The 15,553-nt window shown below is 40.1% G+C and overlaps 1 protein-coding gene across 24 annotated transcripts in view; it reads right to left on the minus strand.

Annotated features, from left to right (window-relative positions):
- Positions 1-15,553, minus strand: part of CLIP1 (CAP-Gly domain containing linker protein 1) — a 58,179-nt gene that overhangs the window by 30,098 nt on the left and 12,528 nt on the right. For 19 of the 24 annotated variants that reach the window (XR_004309006.1, XM_015877841.2, XM_015877842.2 and 16 more), the window contains 6 exons: positions 8,414-8,538; positions 7,168-7,384; positions 4,941-5,138; positions 4,500-4,603; positions 2,584-2,644; positions 1,455-1,487 (listed from right to left, as the gene is read on the minus strand). Coding sequence is in view for 23 of the 24 variants with exons in the window: in XM_015877841.2 (XP_015733327.1) it covers positions 1,455-1,487; positions 2,584-2,644; positions 4,500-4,603; positions 4,941-5,138; positions 7,168-7,384; positions 8,414-8,538 (738 nt within the window). In the remaining variant the exon portion in view is untranslated. The remainder of the gene's footprint in view (positions 1-1,454; positions 1,488-2,583; positions 2,645-4,499; positions 4,604-4,940; positions 5,139-7,167; positions 7,385-8,413; positions 8,539-15,553) is intronic. The other 5 variants (XM_032447762.1, XM_032447759.1, XM_032447773.1 and 2 more) reach the window with 2 other exon arrangements.

Raw genomic sequence — 15,553 nt, forward strand, 5'->3', positions numbered from 1 at the left:
AAGAGCAACGTCTGAAAAATTATGGTCCTCTGTGAAGAAACTGAGTGCACAGTAAACTGACAAGAGCAGAGTACTGCAAAAAGGAGAATGTGATTGTAAACCTCAAACAGGAAAAAAAAAAAAGCAATAAATGAAGCATCTTCCCCTTCTCAAAAGTTCCACAGTTATTTTAAGAGGGAAATGGGACAAGCTTTACTCTGGCTTGAACCCTGAAGAATTCTACTCAAACCCAATGTCACAAAGCAGCCATCAGTTATTTCCAGCACTAGTGTATTCTAGCTATTTCCACAGCAAAATAAACCTTCGGTTACGTTCTACATCAACAAGTCAAATTGTGAAAATGTGCTGAAGCCATAAATGCTGATAATCTATTCTAGGACAGGGGCAAGAAGACCTTCAGACCCTTCGTGCTGGGGTAACAATCACAGAACATGACTGAGATTATGAAGCATTAGCCTGGAAACAAAGTGATCAGCCATCTCTCTCCTTCAGAGAGTGAAGATGGAAAAAATTAGAACAGGGAAATCAGGAATAAAGATAGGATTAAACAAGGAGTGCACAAAATGAGAATAAGGAAGGGCACATGCAGATTTACTTCTAACACACCGTGAGCCTGATTGGAAGAATAGAGGAGACCCGGATCGCTGAAGTAGCTTCGCAAAAGGAACACCTAAGAATGCACAGCAGGAAACCAGTTTTAGTCTTGAGCCTATCTTGGCTGGGGATGCAGCAAAGGAGGCAGCCTGTGATAGTTCTTACTAAACCCAATCAGAGAAGGCGTTTAAATTCCACTATTCTGAGCTACAGAAGGAAGAGGGCTGCTTTAATGTCTTGTAAAGTAATTCCTGTTATCTAGTCACATACATTTTTCTTGCATAATTCGCAGGGAAGGTACATGAAGATACATTAAAATAGACAGCTTTGCACACTGATTTTTAAGATGTTTTTAGTCATTGCTCCCCTGAGCATTTCATGCCAAAAAAGGAGAAAAGAAAAAAGAAACAAATAAGGGGAGATGGGGAACACTCAATTTTTTTCCTCCACAGAAAAAAAGAAAAGGATCATTGCTTACTGTTGAACAGCAGTAGGAGCTTGTAGGAAAACAAGCAGGATTTTGTGAAGCAGCTAAAATCCTACATTGAAATGAAAGACATCTCAAGATCCCAGGCAGCCTTTTTCTACAAGCTCCTATGCTCTCCAATCAGTTGCAAAGGTTTTGACCCCAGAGAACTCTGCCTTCATTTGCCCTCTCTCCAGTTAATGGGGATTACAACGTTTAGTCATTACACACATTCTTTTTGATAAATGTTGTAATTGCTCTGAAAGCAACATGCACACAAATACTAGAGTCAATGTTTCAATAACAGATTATGCAGTTAGTGAATAAGTATAAGCATTTTCTGCACACAATCTGTTAACATGGGATGTCTCTGCACATTTAAGTGCCTTCTTACATTTTCTGGATCTTCCGAAATCTGCCTCTTTCGCTATCAGTAAAATTAAAACACAAATGAACAAAAGATATTTCACCTGCAGACTTATCACTATAATTCCAACATAAACAACAGAATACATTTCATTATCTCTAATGCAGCTTAAATTTGTGAAGTTATGCAGCTCGACAAACCAGTCTTTACAATGGTTTGCCACGACTAACAAAAAATAAAGAACTGAAAGTTTCCATGGACTAAACAATAAGAGGAGCATTCTATGAAGAGTTTAGATAGGTATCTTAAAATGAATGGAAGACTAAAATAAAAGAAATGTTATATGAAATGGATCATTTCCATAAGGCTGACACTTTAATCATAAACAGTTCATAGGGACACAAGTCAATTAATTTGGTTATCTATGCTGCACATGAGCCCAGTATTTTTCAGATTTAAACAACAGTAGAGCAGAACTAAAATATCCTGCTTTTTAATTTTACATTTGGGGTGAAAATTGGCAGTGTTCAAGTAGTTGAGAGCAAAGCTTCATCAGATGTTTCCTAATCTGATTAAATAATTACCTAAATGGCACCTAAATGGCCATTCTGACTGTGTACACAATGCGTCTCCAGAGAGAATATTCTTCTTTTAATAAATCTTCCCTAAGGACAAGGTAGAAGAATTATTCAAAAAACTTAGGCCAAGTCAAATGGGCCACCTTGTCTTCAATACTCATTTTTAAACATATAAATACCCAATTGTCAGGTTCATAATTTTAAGATTATATTTTCTTGGTGCTTACTCTTAAGTGACCGAAGAAACATCAGTAAGGTATAATATTTGATCATAAAAATATTTTAAAAATAGAGTTTACTGTGAATTATTCTAAATAAACATGACAACTCCATATTAAAATCCTTGCTGAAGTGTGTAACTGAATTATGGGCATGATTGTGCAGTTTCTGGACTGTTAGCTTAATCAAGGAGTGCAGAAATAGAAAGCACATCCATGTGCTTTGCATACACTTGGACCAGTACTGCATCAATTAATCATTCCTGCCTTTGTCTTCTGAAGAACGGTGTAATTAAGAGGAACTGATTGCACTTCTCTGTCTTACTACATATCCTGTTTACAAAGCTGGAGATATTTTACCTCTAGGTCTCCTTTGGTAATGGATTCTTCCTCCACTCGGAACTGAAGATCTTCAACCTTCCTGTGGGGACAGTTGATTAAAATTCAGATAACTTCGAAGGAAAATGAATTCCAGCTCAATTTTCCATGGAAAACAGACAGCAAAGCATCAGAAACATTACTACAGCAGAATTATTTTACAAAGAACACTGGAGAGGAAGAAAACTATTGTCACTGAAGCACAACTTTAAAGAAGCAGCATTCCTACAGTTCTGTGAAAAAAGTATTTTATTGCAATTTCTGATGAGTTAGAAAGAAAACCTCCACCTCAACACTATTTCTTTCCACATCAACACTATCCTTTGAACACAGTAAGATATGGCAAAGGAATCAATAAAGATGCTTTCTTCCCTTTGAACTACACACACTGCTGGTGCATGGAGCCTGGCTGACACATGTAGAAATCACTGCATCGAAGTGTGACACAAGGGACAGTTGACTAAAATAAAAGGAAAAATAGAACTCAGTGTATTCATGGAAGGTGGTGACCCTGTGCTATGGGAAACAGAGGATTAAAGATTATTTGACTACAAGTTACTGCTGAGACTGACCTGAATACACATTACAGAGCTGTCAAAGTAAACACAACTAGAGTGACTAGGAGGAAGGAGAAATATTACACTGCTGAAGCCATGAAATGTTTTCCTGGCTGTAAAACGTCACTTCAGCTAATGGGTCGCAGGCAAACACAGCAGCACTGTTGTGCTGCTTAGCAACACACTGAAGGTGAGCTCAAGGCCATGGAGGACTGCAGCAAAACGGACCCCCCCCACCAGCCTGGTATCCAGTGAGAAGAGGCTCACAGCCAAGCTAATGGAGGTGCTGCAAAGCTTTTTAAAATTATTATTATTTAAAATTAAATATTAAGAAAAAAAATCCACAAAATAAACAAAAAAAAAAAACCCACACTGCATTATTTTGTAGAGATCATAAAAGTAATTCCATACCCAACTCTACTATTTTGAAAATTCAGTGCAAGCAGGTCCAATAAAAAAGATGCATGCAAACTGTAAAGGAACTGCCCAGGTTTAACACTGCCTGTTCTCCTCTGTGTTTCCTAGTTTGAGGGAGGCCTTTCAGGGAGGCTGACATTGCAGGGGAGAACACCAGTCTACAGAGCAGGTTCACAGTGGGTTTGCTTTCTGAATGGACTTTTCAAAAGCACTCAGAATGTGTCAAAGCAATGCAACAGATTATTTCCTCAAGTAGCTTTGTACATCTATCTGATAATCCTAATTCTTTTCCTTGAATTGTTAAGAACATCAATTAGAAAAGACACTAAAATTGAGGGCTTTGATAAGTGTAAGTGACAGACACAATGTAGAAGCACATGAAAAGTTATAAATTATTCACAAGAGCACTAAACTGTTAATTCCTAATCCAGCGCTGACAGGAAACTGGATTAGAAAACTTTTCACTTTGAAGTAGAAGTGTTTCAGAAAGATGAGGCATGATCCATTCGTACCTTCTTAAAGGCAGGAATAAAATCCATTGCATCTGAAAGCCTTTCTAGAAGGAATGAGTTCCATGAAATCCATCTTTCAACAACACTTACAGCCTCTAAACAAGTCCACTCAGCTTGTTACACAAGCAATGCCAGCTACCAAGGCTGAGTGGATATTCAGTCACAAAAAAAAATCCCCTCTATCAGCTGTAATTCATCACAGTATAATTTTCTTTGGATTTCTTCCCTTCTCAAATTTAAGAATTTATTTTTAATATTAACTTCAACAAGCAGAAATACTTTTTTATACTGTAACTGCTCACATCTGCATTATTTAAGATTTGTTTCATGTTTGCAAATCATCAAAGCATTTACTTTTAATGCAGAGTTTGCTTTTTTAACAGTTACAGCAATGAACACCATTTTGGGTTACCTTTTCTCTTCCTCGAGCTGATTGAGAAGCTCCACTTTCTCCCTGTCAGCAGCCTCCACCATAGCTCGCAGCTGGTCCATTTTTGCTTCCATCTCCAGTACATGCTAATCACCAGGAATAAGAACAACATCTAAGACAAATAGCACGATTTCTTTTTTCAAGTCATGTATGCCTCAGTAATCACAAAGTGGTAAAGTGATGAACGAAGAGACAGGAATGTGATACTCAAAATATGCACATGACTAAAGAAACCATTGCTCACTGAGATGTGTAGAAAGGTTTAACCAACATTTGTTAAGTGGTATAGATTGGCCAAAGCTCCCACACAAAAGATCTCATGGGTTTTAGAACACTGGATCTTTTCAATTAGAATATGTGATTTGGGGAATCAAGTCAATTGTTTTACAGTCTCTGTTTTAAGGACAGCAGTGTTGCTCTTACCCGGTCGTGTCCATCTCGAACAAGTGCTAATTCCTGCTCTATTTCCCCCACGTGACTGGTTGCTTTTGCAACTTCTGCCCTCTCCAGGTCCCTTTCTGCCAGGAGCTGTTCAATATGTTGCTGCTTCTCTTTCAGTGCCTCCTGCAGGGCTGTGGTACCAGAAATCTTTCTTGCATACCGGGAAGATGTTTCTGTCAACTTTACAAAGCAAGCACATTAAAAACCATTCTTTATCAAGTGAAAATCAGGGATATCTCCATGACTCTACAAACATTAGGTTAGAGAAACAACCATTTTCTGTAACCTATTGTCATTTCTCCTTTAGGTAAAAAAAAACAAAGTTTTTGGTTGGTTGGTTGTTGTTTTTTTTTTTTGCTTTACATTGAATTACTTAGTTTGAGAATTTAACAACAGCCATACCTATCTTTTAGGTTTAATTTGTAGCAATCAGCAGGCAGAACATAGGAGACAGAAGGGTTGAACTGAGGCAGACTTGGCAGACTCACAAAGACAAGTCCATTAGCTTTCTATGATGTTTTTTTGCATTAAAAAAAAAAGAAAGGCGTCTTTACAGCAAGTAAATAACATTGCCCTTCTTGTTACCAAGTTATTATCTTGGGTCACCAGAAACAGTATAACATTTCCAAATGCTCTATTAAAAGCTTTTGGAAACCCTACTAGCATTTTGTGCCTCTACTATGGCAACAAGGCATTCAGGGTCAAAGGCGTTTACCTCGACTTAAAGAGCTAGCTTCACAGCTAATACCTCCTGAAGTACCTTGGTGTCTGATTAAAACATTCATTTCTATCCTTGTAATTAAGGTTCTTCTGGGAAAACAAAACAAAACAAATCTGAAGGATTAAATGTTAAGATGTAAATGAATCAATCTGTAGAACTATAGCTAAGATGAACGTGGATGGCCCCAAGTCCAAGAGCACAACACAGCATAAAATAAGTATATTGAAGACATTCACATAGTGTAATTATCCTCTTGTTGCTGACACAGTCAGCATACTGAATAAAATGTGAAGGTCCGTGCTAAGGCTTCAATGTCAGCCCACAATCTGCAATGAGCTGCCATTTCTGCAGCCTGAGGTACCACTGAGTGCAACAGGTTCAAACCAGGGGGCACTCTGTAGCTGGGAGTACAATTTCCAGACGGTATTAGGTTATAAAGTCCCTCCATTTGTGCCAAACAAAAATCCCTATCCTTGCTGTGATGAGGAATTAACCCCACTGCCCTGACCAACTGTTGACCTCTGTTCACTCATAATCTGCTTCAGTTCTGAAGGACTGTGGTACATCACCTCTGTCCTGCACCTGCTGGTCAGTGGAGCAGTATGTCAGCTAACCAGTTACAGACACTGGGAGTCAGCGACCTCCTTCAAGTCAGATGTATTTGTGCACATTGATTTAGAGGAAAAAGGAAAAAAAGAAAGAAAAATCTAGGGCGGCTGCAGAAAAAAACCCACAATTATTCCTATGCTTTTAATTGACTTGAAAGAGAGGCTTAAATTCAGCTTTCCCAGAACATTCCCATTTTATTGCTGTAACCCAGGGTTAGGACATTTATGTAATAGTAACTTTAAAATAACCCATAGTAAGTGTATTAGGTGGAATTAGTGTGTTAGAATTCACCCAAGCCACTGAACTTTGCAACATCTAGTCTAGATGAATGCAAGGGATTAAAAACCAAATCAAAAAGAAAGAGGCTTCTCGTCAGCAAAGACTTGATAATTGCCACTTCCGTATTTCTCAGCTGACTCATCTCTTTAACAGCAAAACAAGGCCTTTTGCATTTTGGAAATTTGAAGATTACTGCTTCATGAAACAAGTAATGCTACGGGAGCTTTAGTGCAGATCAGATCCTCAAACACAAACCCCATATAACAGAGGCAGTGCTAGGAAAAACGAACTGCTAAATGCAGGTTTCAGTCATAGAACACTGACGCCTTGTTTGCATCACAAGCCCCTTTCTTACAGTAATAACTCAGTTAGCCCAAATTAACTGTGTAAGCTTAAATATTCAAATACTCAGCTACTCTTCAGGGCTAGCTAAGATTTTCTTCCTTCATGCATGCTTTGAATGAAAAAGAGAGCACAATTAAATGCATACTGTATCCTCCCAAGATCTGTTCTATCCTCAATTTATGCAAGACCACAGGCCAAGTGCCACGTGGATTCCTGCTTGGGAATATAAAGCATGCAATAGAAAAAGAAGCTTACTAGTCCTGTACGGCTCGGCTTGCTGCTTACTGAAGATGCCACAGAACTGAGAGAGCTCAGGGAAGATGCACTCGGGCTGCGTTTCAGGGCTGCAGGAGTCGCAACCACTTTTCGCACAGTTGTCTTCGCTTTTGCTGGTGTAGTCGATGGGAATCCAATCTTTGTAACTTTGTGGACCGGAGCAAACAAACCGTATTTTGGCTGACACTGAAAGTATCTTCAAAAAAGAAAGCAAACAGGTCAGAGTATTAATTAAACTTCTGTGTTTCTATGCATACAATCTGGCTTCACAAAGGATTCTGGATCAGTAGTGTACCGGCAGTAAAGGACAAGGCAGCAGCTGTTGACAGCCTCATCTGTATTCGGTTGTAATTTTTGGCTCTGGTTTATTTTTTAGCAAAACAAAACTGGTATTGGTGAAGGGCTCTGATAGGCTGCGACAACACTATCACAGCGCATTTCAGAAATGCAACAGGAAGAACCCCTTCAAGCTACAGCTCAATATCCTACAAATTCCATTCAGATTCAAACTTTAACATGCACATCCTTCCTCCCTGAGACATTCCTCCGAGCTGCCAGCAAAGAAGGTGAGAACATTCAATCAAGAAGTTATACATTTCATTGGATATATTCATATTGCATTATACAGAACATGTATCTTTGGTTACACACAAACAAAACCCACCTAAAATTTGAAGTTGTGATCATCCATGTTAAGGGAGCACCATCGCATAAGCAGTCTTTATAAAGGGCAGCTCCTTGCACCAAGTGAGAAATAAAGGTCACGTGTGATGAGAATTAATGCTTTCTGAAAGCAACTGTGCGGTTTCCAGTCTTTACAGTGAGGCTGTAGGAGCCTTCAGTTCATGCAATGCTGGGCGATTTCCCTTAAATTCAGCTTTTAGGTATTTTCTTAACTGAGAATTCATTCCAAGATGAAAAACCAAGCAGAAGTTCAAAAAGCAGGAAATTGTGATTTCCATTACCAATCTATGAATAAAACTCATGTAGGTGTTAGGAGAGATCAACTAATCCCGTGAACATGGGGTTGATGCAGACTTTCAGAGCGGTGCAGTTGTCACAAAACTCCAATCAGTGTGTAAGGATCCCCCTCCTACCACTACAGGCAGGTTCACAGCCTAACTACTCCTGATGGCAAGTTTCATGTAAAACATTACAAGAGCACCACGATGAAACACAGAAACACAAGATCTGTGAGGTGGCTGCTACCTGATGATCAACTAACCTTGTTCCAGCAACAGCTCCATCGTTCTTTCCCAGAGGTTCATCCAGCTCTACTCCACACCATTCTCCTTTAGCAAAGTCAGTTTCCCCCAAGAAACGCACAACTCCAGCTTTTGTTCCACCCACCTGAAACAATAAGGCACATAGTTGTATTTAATGCATCCCAAATACAACACACAACCCAGTGGGAAAAATAATCTCCATAACCACATCCACAGAGCGCATTAATGATGTGACCACTTGTATTTCAAGCTGCATATTCTTTGGCTATGGATTTTGTGTTAATGCGCTGAAGAAATGATCCCAATCTAATTGTCTGGGAAGAGAAAATGAATAGCTCAGGACCTACACAGCATAACTCCCTTATATTAAGGAGGATTTAAACAGAGCGTAATGCACAGCACTACAAAGTTGTAGGTGTCGATTTAAACTATTTAAATTATTTGAGTTCTCAGAGAGCAGTGGGATTTTCTTTTGTTTTAAATCATTCTAAATAGAAGATTAGAAATCATTCGTTTTCAAACCTAAAAAACGACATCTTTATGGCCACTGTGATCACGTTCCACTTGCAATGTCTGAAAGATACACCTTTTTATAACTCCCAAGGAAGGAAGGAATTAAATTAGGTGAAGAAGGGAGGAAATAAATTAGGTGTGACTGCCACTTGCCAAGAAAGGCAACAAGCCAGAGCTGCAGGATACCTGCAGGTCAGAATGGCAATATGCTGTGCCCCACTTGTGAGCAAATCTGTTCATCCTGTATCTAGCATTATGAAAACAGGCAAATGTTGATGAAAACTCTCTCTTCAAGAGACCGGATTCAACGTGGATGTTTTCAGGGTCATTGTTTTTTTTTTTCACTTCTATTTTCCAGCACACGTTATGTGATGAGGAGTAGAGTTTGCAGCCTTGACAGAAAGCTTGGATGTAACCTGCTAACACAAAGAATGCTTTTTTATGTATTAAAAGTACGTTAGAATTTTGACATTGTATTTCTTGGGGGGCGCTTCCCAGTATAACCAGAGAAGTGCATGCTTCTTGTACTGTAAATTAAGATGCACAACCACAGTAACTAGATACGTCACATTAATACATTTGGGAAGTGCTCACACAAGAGGTTAACTGTGAGGAAACTGGAAATGGAGTACATTATCTTGCCTGAAAGCACCAAGTGTCCTCAAAGTACCACATCAGTGCCTGGTAGATGACACATCTGTGCTCCAGCTTCTAGTTCATCAGCTTCCCAGAGCTGGCAGCTCTGTTGGCAATTCAAGGCTTCAGCTGATGAGTAGAAAATCCTAATCCACACACTTAACACCTCAGAAAACCAAGGAAGAACATTCAGTCTTTTTGATATTACTAGAAGGGGAAAAGCAGGTAGATTTCTTTAATCCCTGTATAATATGTCAGTTCCCTTTTCCTTTCACATCAGAGTCTTGAAACAAGATTTAATCCGCAGATCACCTTTACATTTTACTGGAACAAATTATTCTTTCTGGGAGAATAAAAACACACAGTTTACAGTTACTGTGATTCAGCCTAATGCAGTACCTAGCAGAATGTTTGCTATTCGGTGTTCTTGGCAGAGAACAAACTTCCCCTCTAAGGAAAAAAAAATGGAGCACTGCCTTAGTGAGAGGATCACAACAACCAGAGCAGTGCCAGGGAATCCAGACCTCAGTGTCTCTGTGGCACAGCACGAGAGAGAAGATAACAACATCATTACCAGGATTTTTCTGGAAGAACTACTCCTGAAATCCACAAATATTGATCCACTTTTCAAGTAAGTTCTTCTAGAGGTCAAATAACACAGATGTAAGTATAAAATACACAACAAATATCAAAATAACATCAAAATAAAATTTAACTGAGCAACAAAGAGGGAGAACTCTGCATGTGTCTGTGCTTTCAGTGATGTACCAGTGATCACTGTCTGTGCTGCCACTCCCAGCAGTCTCCAAGCTGTCCTTGCACATATTCCTTTCCTAGAAACTTCTGGTGTTTTTGTGTTTTTCAGATACATCTGGAAGACATCTTTGGATGAAAGGGAAGAAAAAGGAAGACTGGTGTGCTGTGTGTGTGTGTGGCATTTCCTCTGTCAAACCTGCACTGCTTTCTGCCTGAATAAAGCGAGTTAAATCAACAGAGGCAGTAAAGAATCCATTAAAGAACGGAGGCAGGAAAAACAAAACAATGGGCCAGATAAGATGTGTCCCCTGGAAGAACAGGCAGGTCTGCAGTTGCACAGAAGGGCTCCTCAGGAACTGCTCAGCTGGCCAAGGAATCCTACTGGAGTCCTGTGGGAGGTCAACGACAGAAATAAACACAAACCCACCACCTTTGCATAGTAAGGTGTGTGGGGTGTGTGGGACAAAGCTACCTGCAGCACGCTACGCGCAGAGACTCCCAGAGACAGGGAAGGCTCTGCCAGCTCAGGCTGTAAGTGAACCCCTCACTGTGCAGAGCTTGTGCCAGCAAAACACTGGTTAGCCCTCAGTGCGGGATCTGCTTTCCTTTCGGTTCCATCCCTTTGTCCTGCTCATTTGCTACTCTCAATAATAATAATAATAATAATAAAAAGCAGGGTATTTCTTTCAGTTGCAAAGCACCCAAATCACTAACCAGGAGATGGTCTCGAAGCAAAGCTCTGGTCCCATCCATCCTATCCCACCCCATCCCTGTATCGCAGTGTGTGCCTGGGACCACAGCCCACTGCCCGGTGGGAGGGAGAAAACAGAGGAATTCACAACCAACGAACATATGGGGACACGCAACGTGAGATCCCAGGAGAAACAGCAATGTGACTATGCTTGTAACCATGGCACCGGGCTTATTTTAAAACAAGATGCAAGGAAGAATGCCAAAGAATTTGTTTTTTTCCCAAACCCAGTCAAGCTTCCTTGAATAACCAGCTACTATATTTCTGGCTTCTGCAAGTACTGAAGTGCTTATCTTTACCAAGTGCTAATCCTTACCAACAGCAGCAGCCCCAGCACGCTGTGGCAGTGAAGAGCTAATAGCACTGATGATGCTCTGGATCTGCAGTTCTGCTCAGTTCTAAGAAAAGCTCTGGTTTTAGATACAGGGTCAGCCCCGCTCACTGCAGCCTGGGTCTGCTGGAGACTTCCAGCCCCTCACAGACCCCTGCCTCAAACAACAGATTTACCTCCAGCTGCAGTTAAGCACTGCACAAGTAATGCCACAACTGCTTGGGAAGCATCTAAGAGGACCATCACTTACTCCCTTGGCAGAACAATGTAAAGTGCTACAGTAAGATACAAGATGATAAAGGCTTTCTATGCTTAAAAAGCTAAAGCAATGACACCTCAGAGTACCTATGTTAGACTACTGGTCATTGTGAGGTGAAGAAATTTGCTTGGAATTCACTATTATTATGCTAAACAGATGGGGAAAGTGATTAAGTTCCATTTATCACTTTGTAACTAGGCTCACGTTAATTTGTTGCAACGCAAAGTGAAGTAACAGAACAGGTTTGTAAACCTGAGGCAGTTAATAACTTCAAACACTTCCTGATGAAAGCACGTTGGGACCAGCAAATCAAACCTTGTGAGAGCGTCTGAAGTCACCTTTGAAACCTCTACTTTTCTATCCAATTTGGCCACAGCCAGCCAACAAGTTCAAAATCAAGGCAGACAGAGTTAACGTGCAATGAGACACAGAGATGTGGTGTTATCACACAACCCTTCGCTGCCAGAAGAGACTAATTCTGGAATTAAATATCATCTGCTATTGAGGCTCAATTCCTGCAGTCAATTTATTCACAAAGGAAGCAATATAAAAACCTAACAGCAACCGCACACTCCAAAAGCCACATGTGAATTTGCCACCAGAAAAAACACAAAGGCCAAGACTAAGTAAGTAAATAAATCAACTGTCCCCTGCCCATCCTGTGTTGAAATGAGCGAGGACAACATGTTCCCGGCTATCACTGTATCTGGGGAGGCTGAGGGAGGGGACGGAGACAAGGTCCACACACGTAAAGATTGCACGAACAAACCATTAACAAAGGGGGTGGGAAGTCACCTATTACAGCCATTTAATCACAATAACTCACGTCCAATGTAATGTTAAAAAGGAGCTGCCAAAACAACGTGATTCATAATTAGCCACAGCATGCACTTTGCTGCAACGAAACACATTTAACATCTTCTTGATCCATAAGCAGGTGGGTAATGAATGTCCTGAAAAATGCTTAAGTGTAATGCTAAAAGGTGCAGAGTGTACAGAGAAAATCCACATGGACAATGACTTACAGGTTCTTTAATGTCCTCTATCCCTCAGCCATGTTATCAAAAATATATTTCACTCAGCAGCTGCCACTTCACAAACCTACATTATACTTTACAGTCTCTAAAATACCCTGTCTAAATGTACATACACAAATATGAGGATCACTTCTACTCTTACCATAACAAAACCATCAGAACAGCTCGGAGTCAGCTCAAGGATAAAGGGAAAGCATGACTGAGCAGCCAGGAACTGCGATACATTTGCAATTACAATCCATTGTGATACGTTTGCAATTACAACAAATGAGGCTCAGGAGGGAGCAGCCACAGCAGAGCACACAGCCGCTGCACGTACTTCACTTCCAAACCTTTCTTCCTTTTCTATCCCCATTTGCACTGTGGTGTTCAGAACATGACAGAAACCAGAAAATTGAGAACCTAAAAATACCACACTGACAATGCAGGAAGACTTCACAAAGGGAGAAACCTCTATGAGAGAAATTCCCTTCACTCTTGAAAGAGTGCATTTAAGAGTGCTGGAATTTAATCACTTGACAGACTTATGTCATGTTTACTTGAAGATAAGTTACATGGGTTAAAACAAATCTGACAATAATCTGCTTCAGTGTCCGCCTACTGCAGCGCTGAAGAACTTGGTAAAAAAGAACACAAGTAATTTAGACTGCACGGTGCAAAACAGACACAATAACAATAAATTAGGCATGATTCATGCACTGATAGTAACTCAGCAAAAAGGCCACATCAGCATACGCCTGTAAATCTGGTTTGCAACCTTTAGTGAACATATGGATGGAGGCCCAAGTTACAGCTTTTCAGCTCAGCTCAGAAGCATCAGATTGGCAGAGCACGATGAAGCTGTAACTGGTTAAATGAATGAAAGCACTTTAATCCCTTGAGAAGGCTAAGGCCCCTTAGCTTGATAAGATTTTTATTTATTTATTTATAAATACAGCATCTGGTCCCTCCAGGAAAAGGCCTAAGATGCTCCCAAAGCTCCTTTAACCTTCGGTAAGCGCAACAACTGTCACAACAAAGCAGGTCTCCCTATTCTGTTCCAACAAATTGGGTTTTGGTTTTATCTGTTTGTTTGTTTAAATCAACTTTGCACCGGGCTGGTAAATAGCCAGTGTTTGAAGCGCCTGGGCAAACAGTTTCTCTGGCTGCAACTCAAAGAGGAAACAGAAACCAGCTTAGCCTGACAGTAATGAGTTCCCTAAATTAGTCTTCAGCCAGACCTATTCCCTCCCCACCTGCTTTACTACCTGGTGACAAGAATGCTTGTGTTATTTATATGAGCCTTACAATGCTGAAACCCTAACCTAGCTTTCAGTAGGCAAATGGACTACAATTATGTTAAACCTTGCACTCATTTGTCACTAATCAGTGAAGGCCTGACCTGCACGCTGAAGTGCAGACTCCTCCATCAACATTTCCTACTTTACAGCAACCCCCAGATATACCTATATCCTATAGGATCAGGCTGCTCAGAATCAATGTGCTCTCGTTAACCACTAAATCACATCCAGATTCCAGAACATACTTCAGATGTTAAGAATGGAAATTATGGTTAAGCCAGAGCTATTTGATTACCCTTTGCATTAATGGCTTTTCCTTTGGTTCAACTATTTTTTTCAGGAAGTTCTACATCAATGGAAAGTTGAATAATAACAAGTTACATATCAGAATGCACAATTCTTTTAAGCACGTACCTCATCTCCCCGTATTTTCAAAGCTCCTACATGTTAATGTGAAGTATTTAATAATACTTATTAGAGAAAGGAAAATCAGGAATTGAAACGTAACACTGCAAACCTTGTTTATTACTGAATCTGTATCACTTTCCCATAGAAGTTAGGGGGAGACTGCATGTATGGGACAATGTACGTAATAACATAACTGTTAGAAAATGCCAATTTGTCAAGCCTGAAATGCTTTGAACGCAGCATTCCAGGATCACTAAACCTCAGTCAACTTTATGATTTGAAATACAGAAAAGAAGCAATTGTGAGATATATGAACTGGTAAACATAAATCTTTGGCATTTTGGCATTTCTTAGAACATCCTCTTCCCTCTTGATAACCTAGACTGGGCAGAAAAACACTGTAGGATTTAAGCTTTGGTTGCTGAAAGTATCATCAAAAACCAACCAGCTGCTAAGAAAGAATCTGAATAGATCAATTCAAGGTAAGTCTGACTAAAAACATCCTAAAATCAAAGTTGAAGGAAAAAAAAAAACCCAACAGATTGAAATACTCCAGTGCAACACTCCACACCCTAAGATCACACACGAAGATCAACAAAGTTGAGCCACATCTGAAGTCCATTCTAGAATATAATCTTAGCTAATGAGCTGTGTCTTACCCATACATGAATTTGCCCTTGAGGACATACTTTTCCAGTTAAGCATTTTACTAAGACTCCCAAACGAGCTCTTGTCTGTCCTGAATTCATTGTTCTGCTGAACTGCAATCCTACTCTGCTGGAGGCTCGCTGTTTTCGAGATGCAATTCCGAGCAGTTGTTTTCCTCATATCTGTAATCAGCACAGCATAGCTAAAAACTTTCACTAAGTATTTTCAATGGCAGTCAGTCCAAGCTGCAAGAAAGATGAATGTGGGCAGCATTCACTTGTTAGCGATTAGAAACAGCTCAGTCAGGTGGCAGCATGTCTCAGAGCCAGGACACTTGGAAGGGAGGTCCTGTGCTGAGTGCAAACACCACCAACGCTCTCATCTTGTTGTGTAATGTGTTATCTACAAGTTACTGCTGTCAGAATAAATGTGAAACAAGTGATATGCTGAGGAATGGTGCAGTTAATCTGAAGAGCTACAAAAACCAGGAAGGGTTAAAAACCAGTGGACGTGAACCCTG

The sequence above is a fragment of the Coturnix japonica genome, chromosome 15, assembly GCF_001577835.2.
Source record: "Coturnix japonica isolate 7356 chromosome 15, Coturnix japonica 2.1, whole genome shotgun sequence".
Taxonomy (NCBI): Eukaryota; Metazoa; Chordata; class Aves; order Galliformes; family Phasianidae; genus Coturnix; species Coturnix japonica.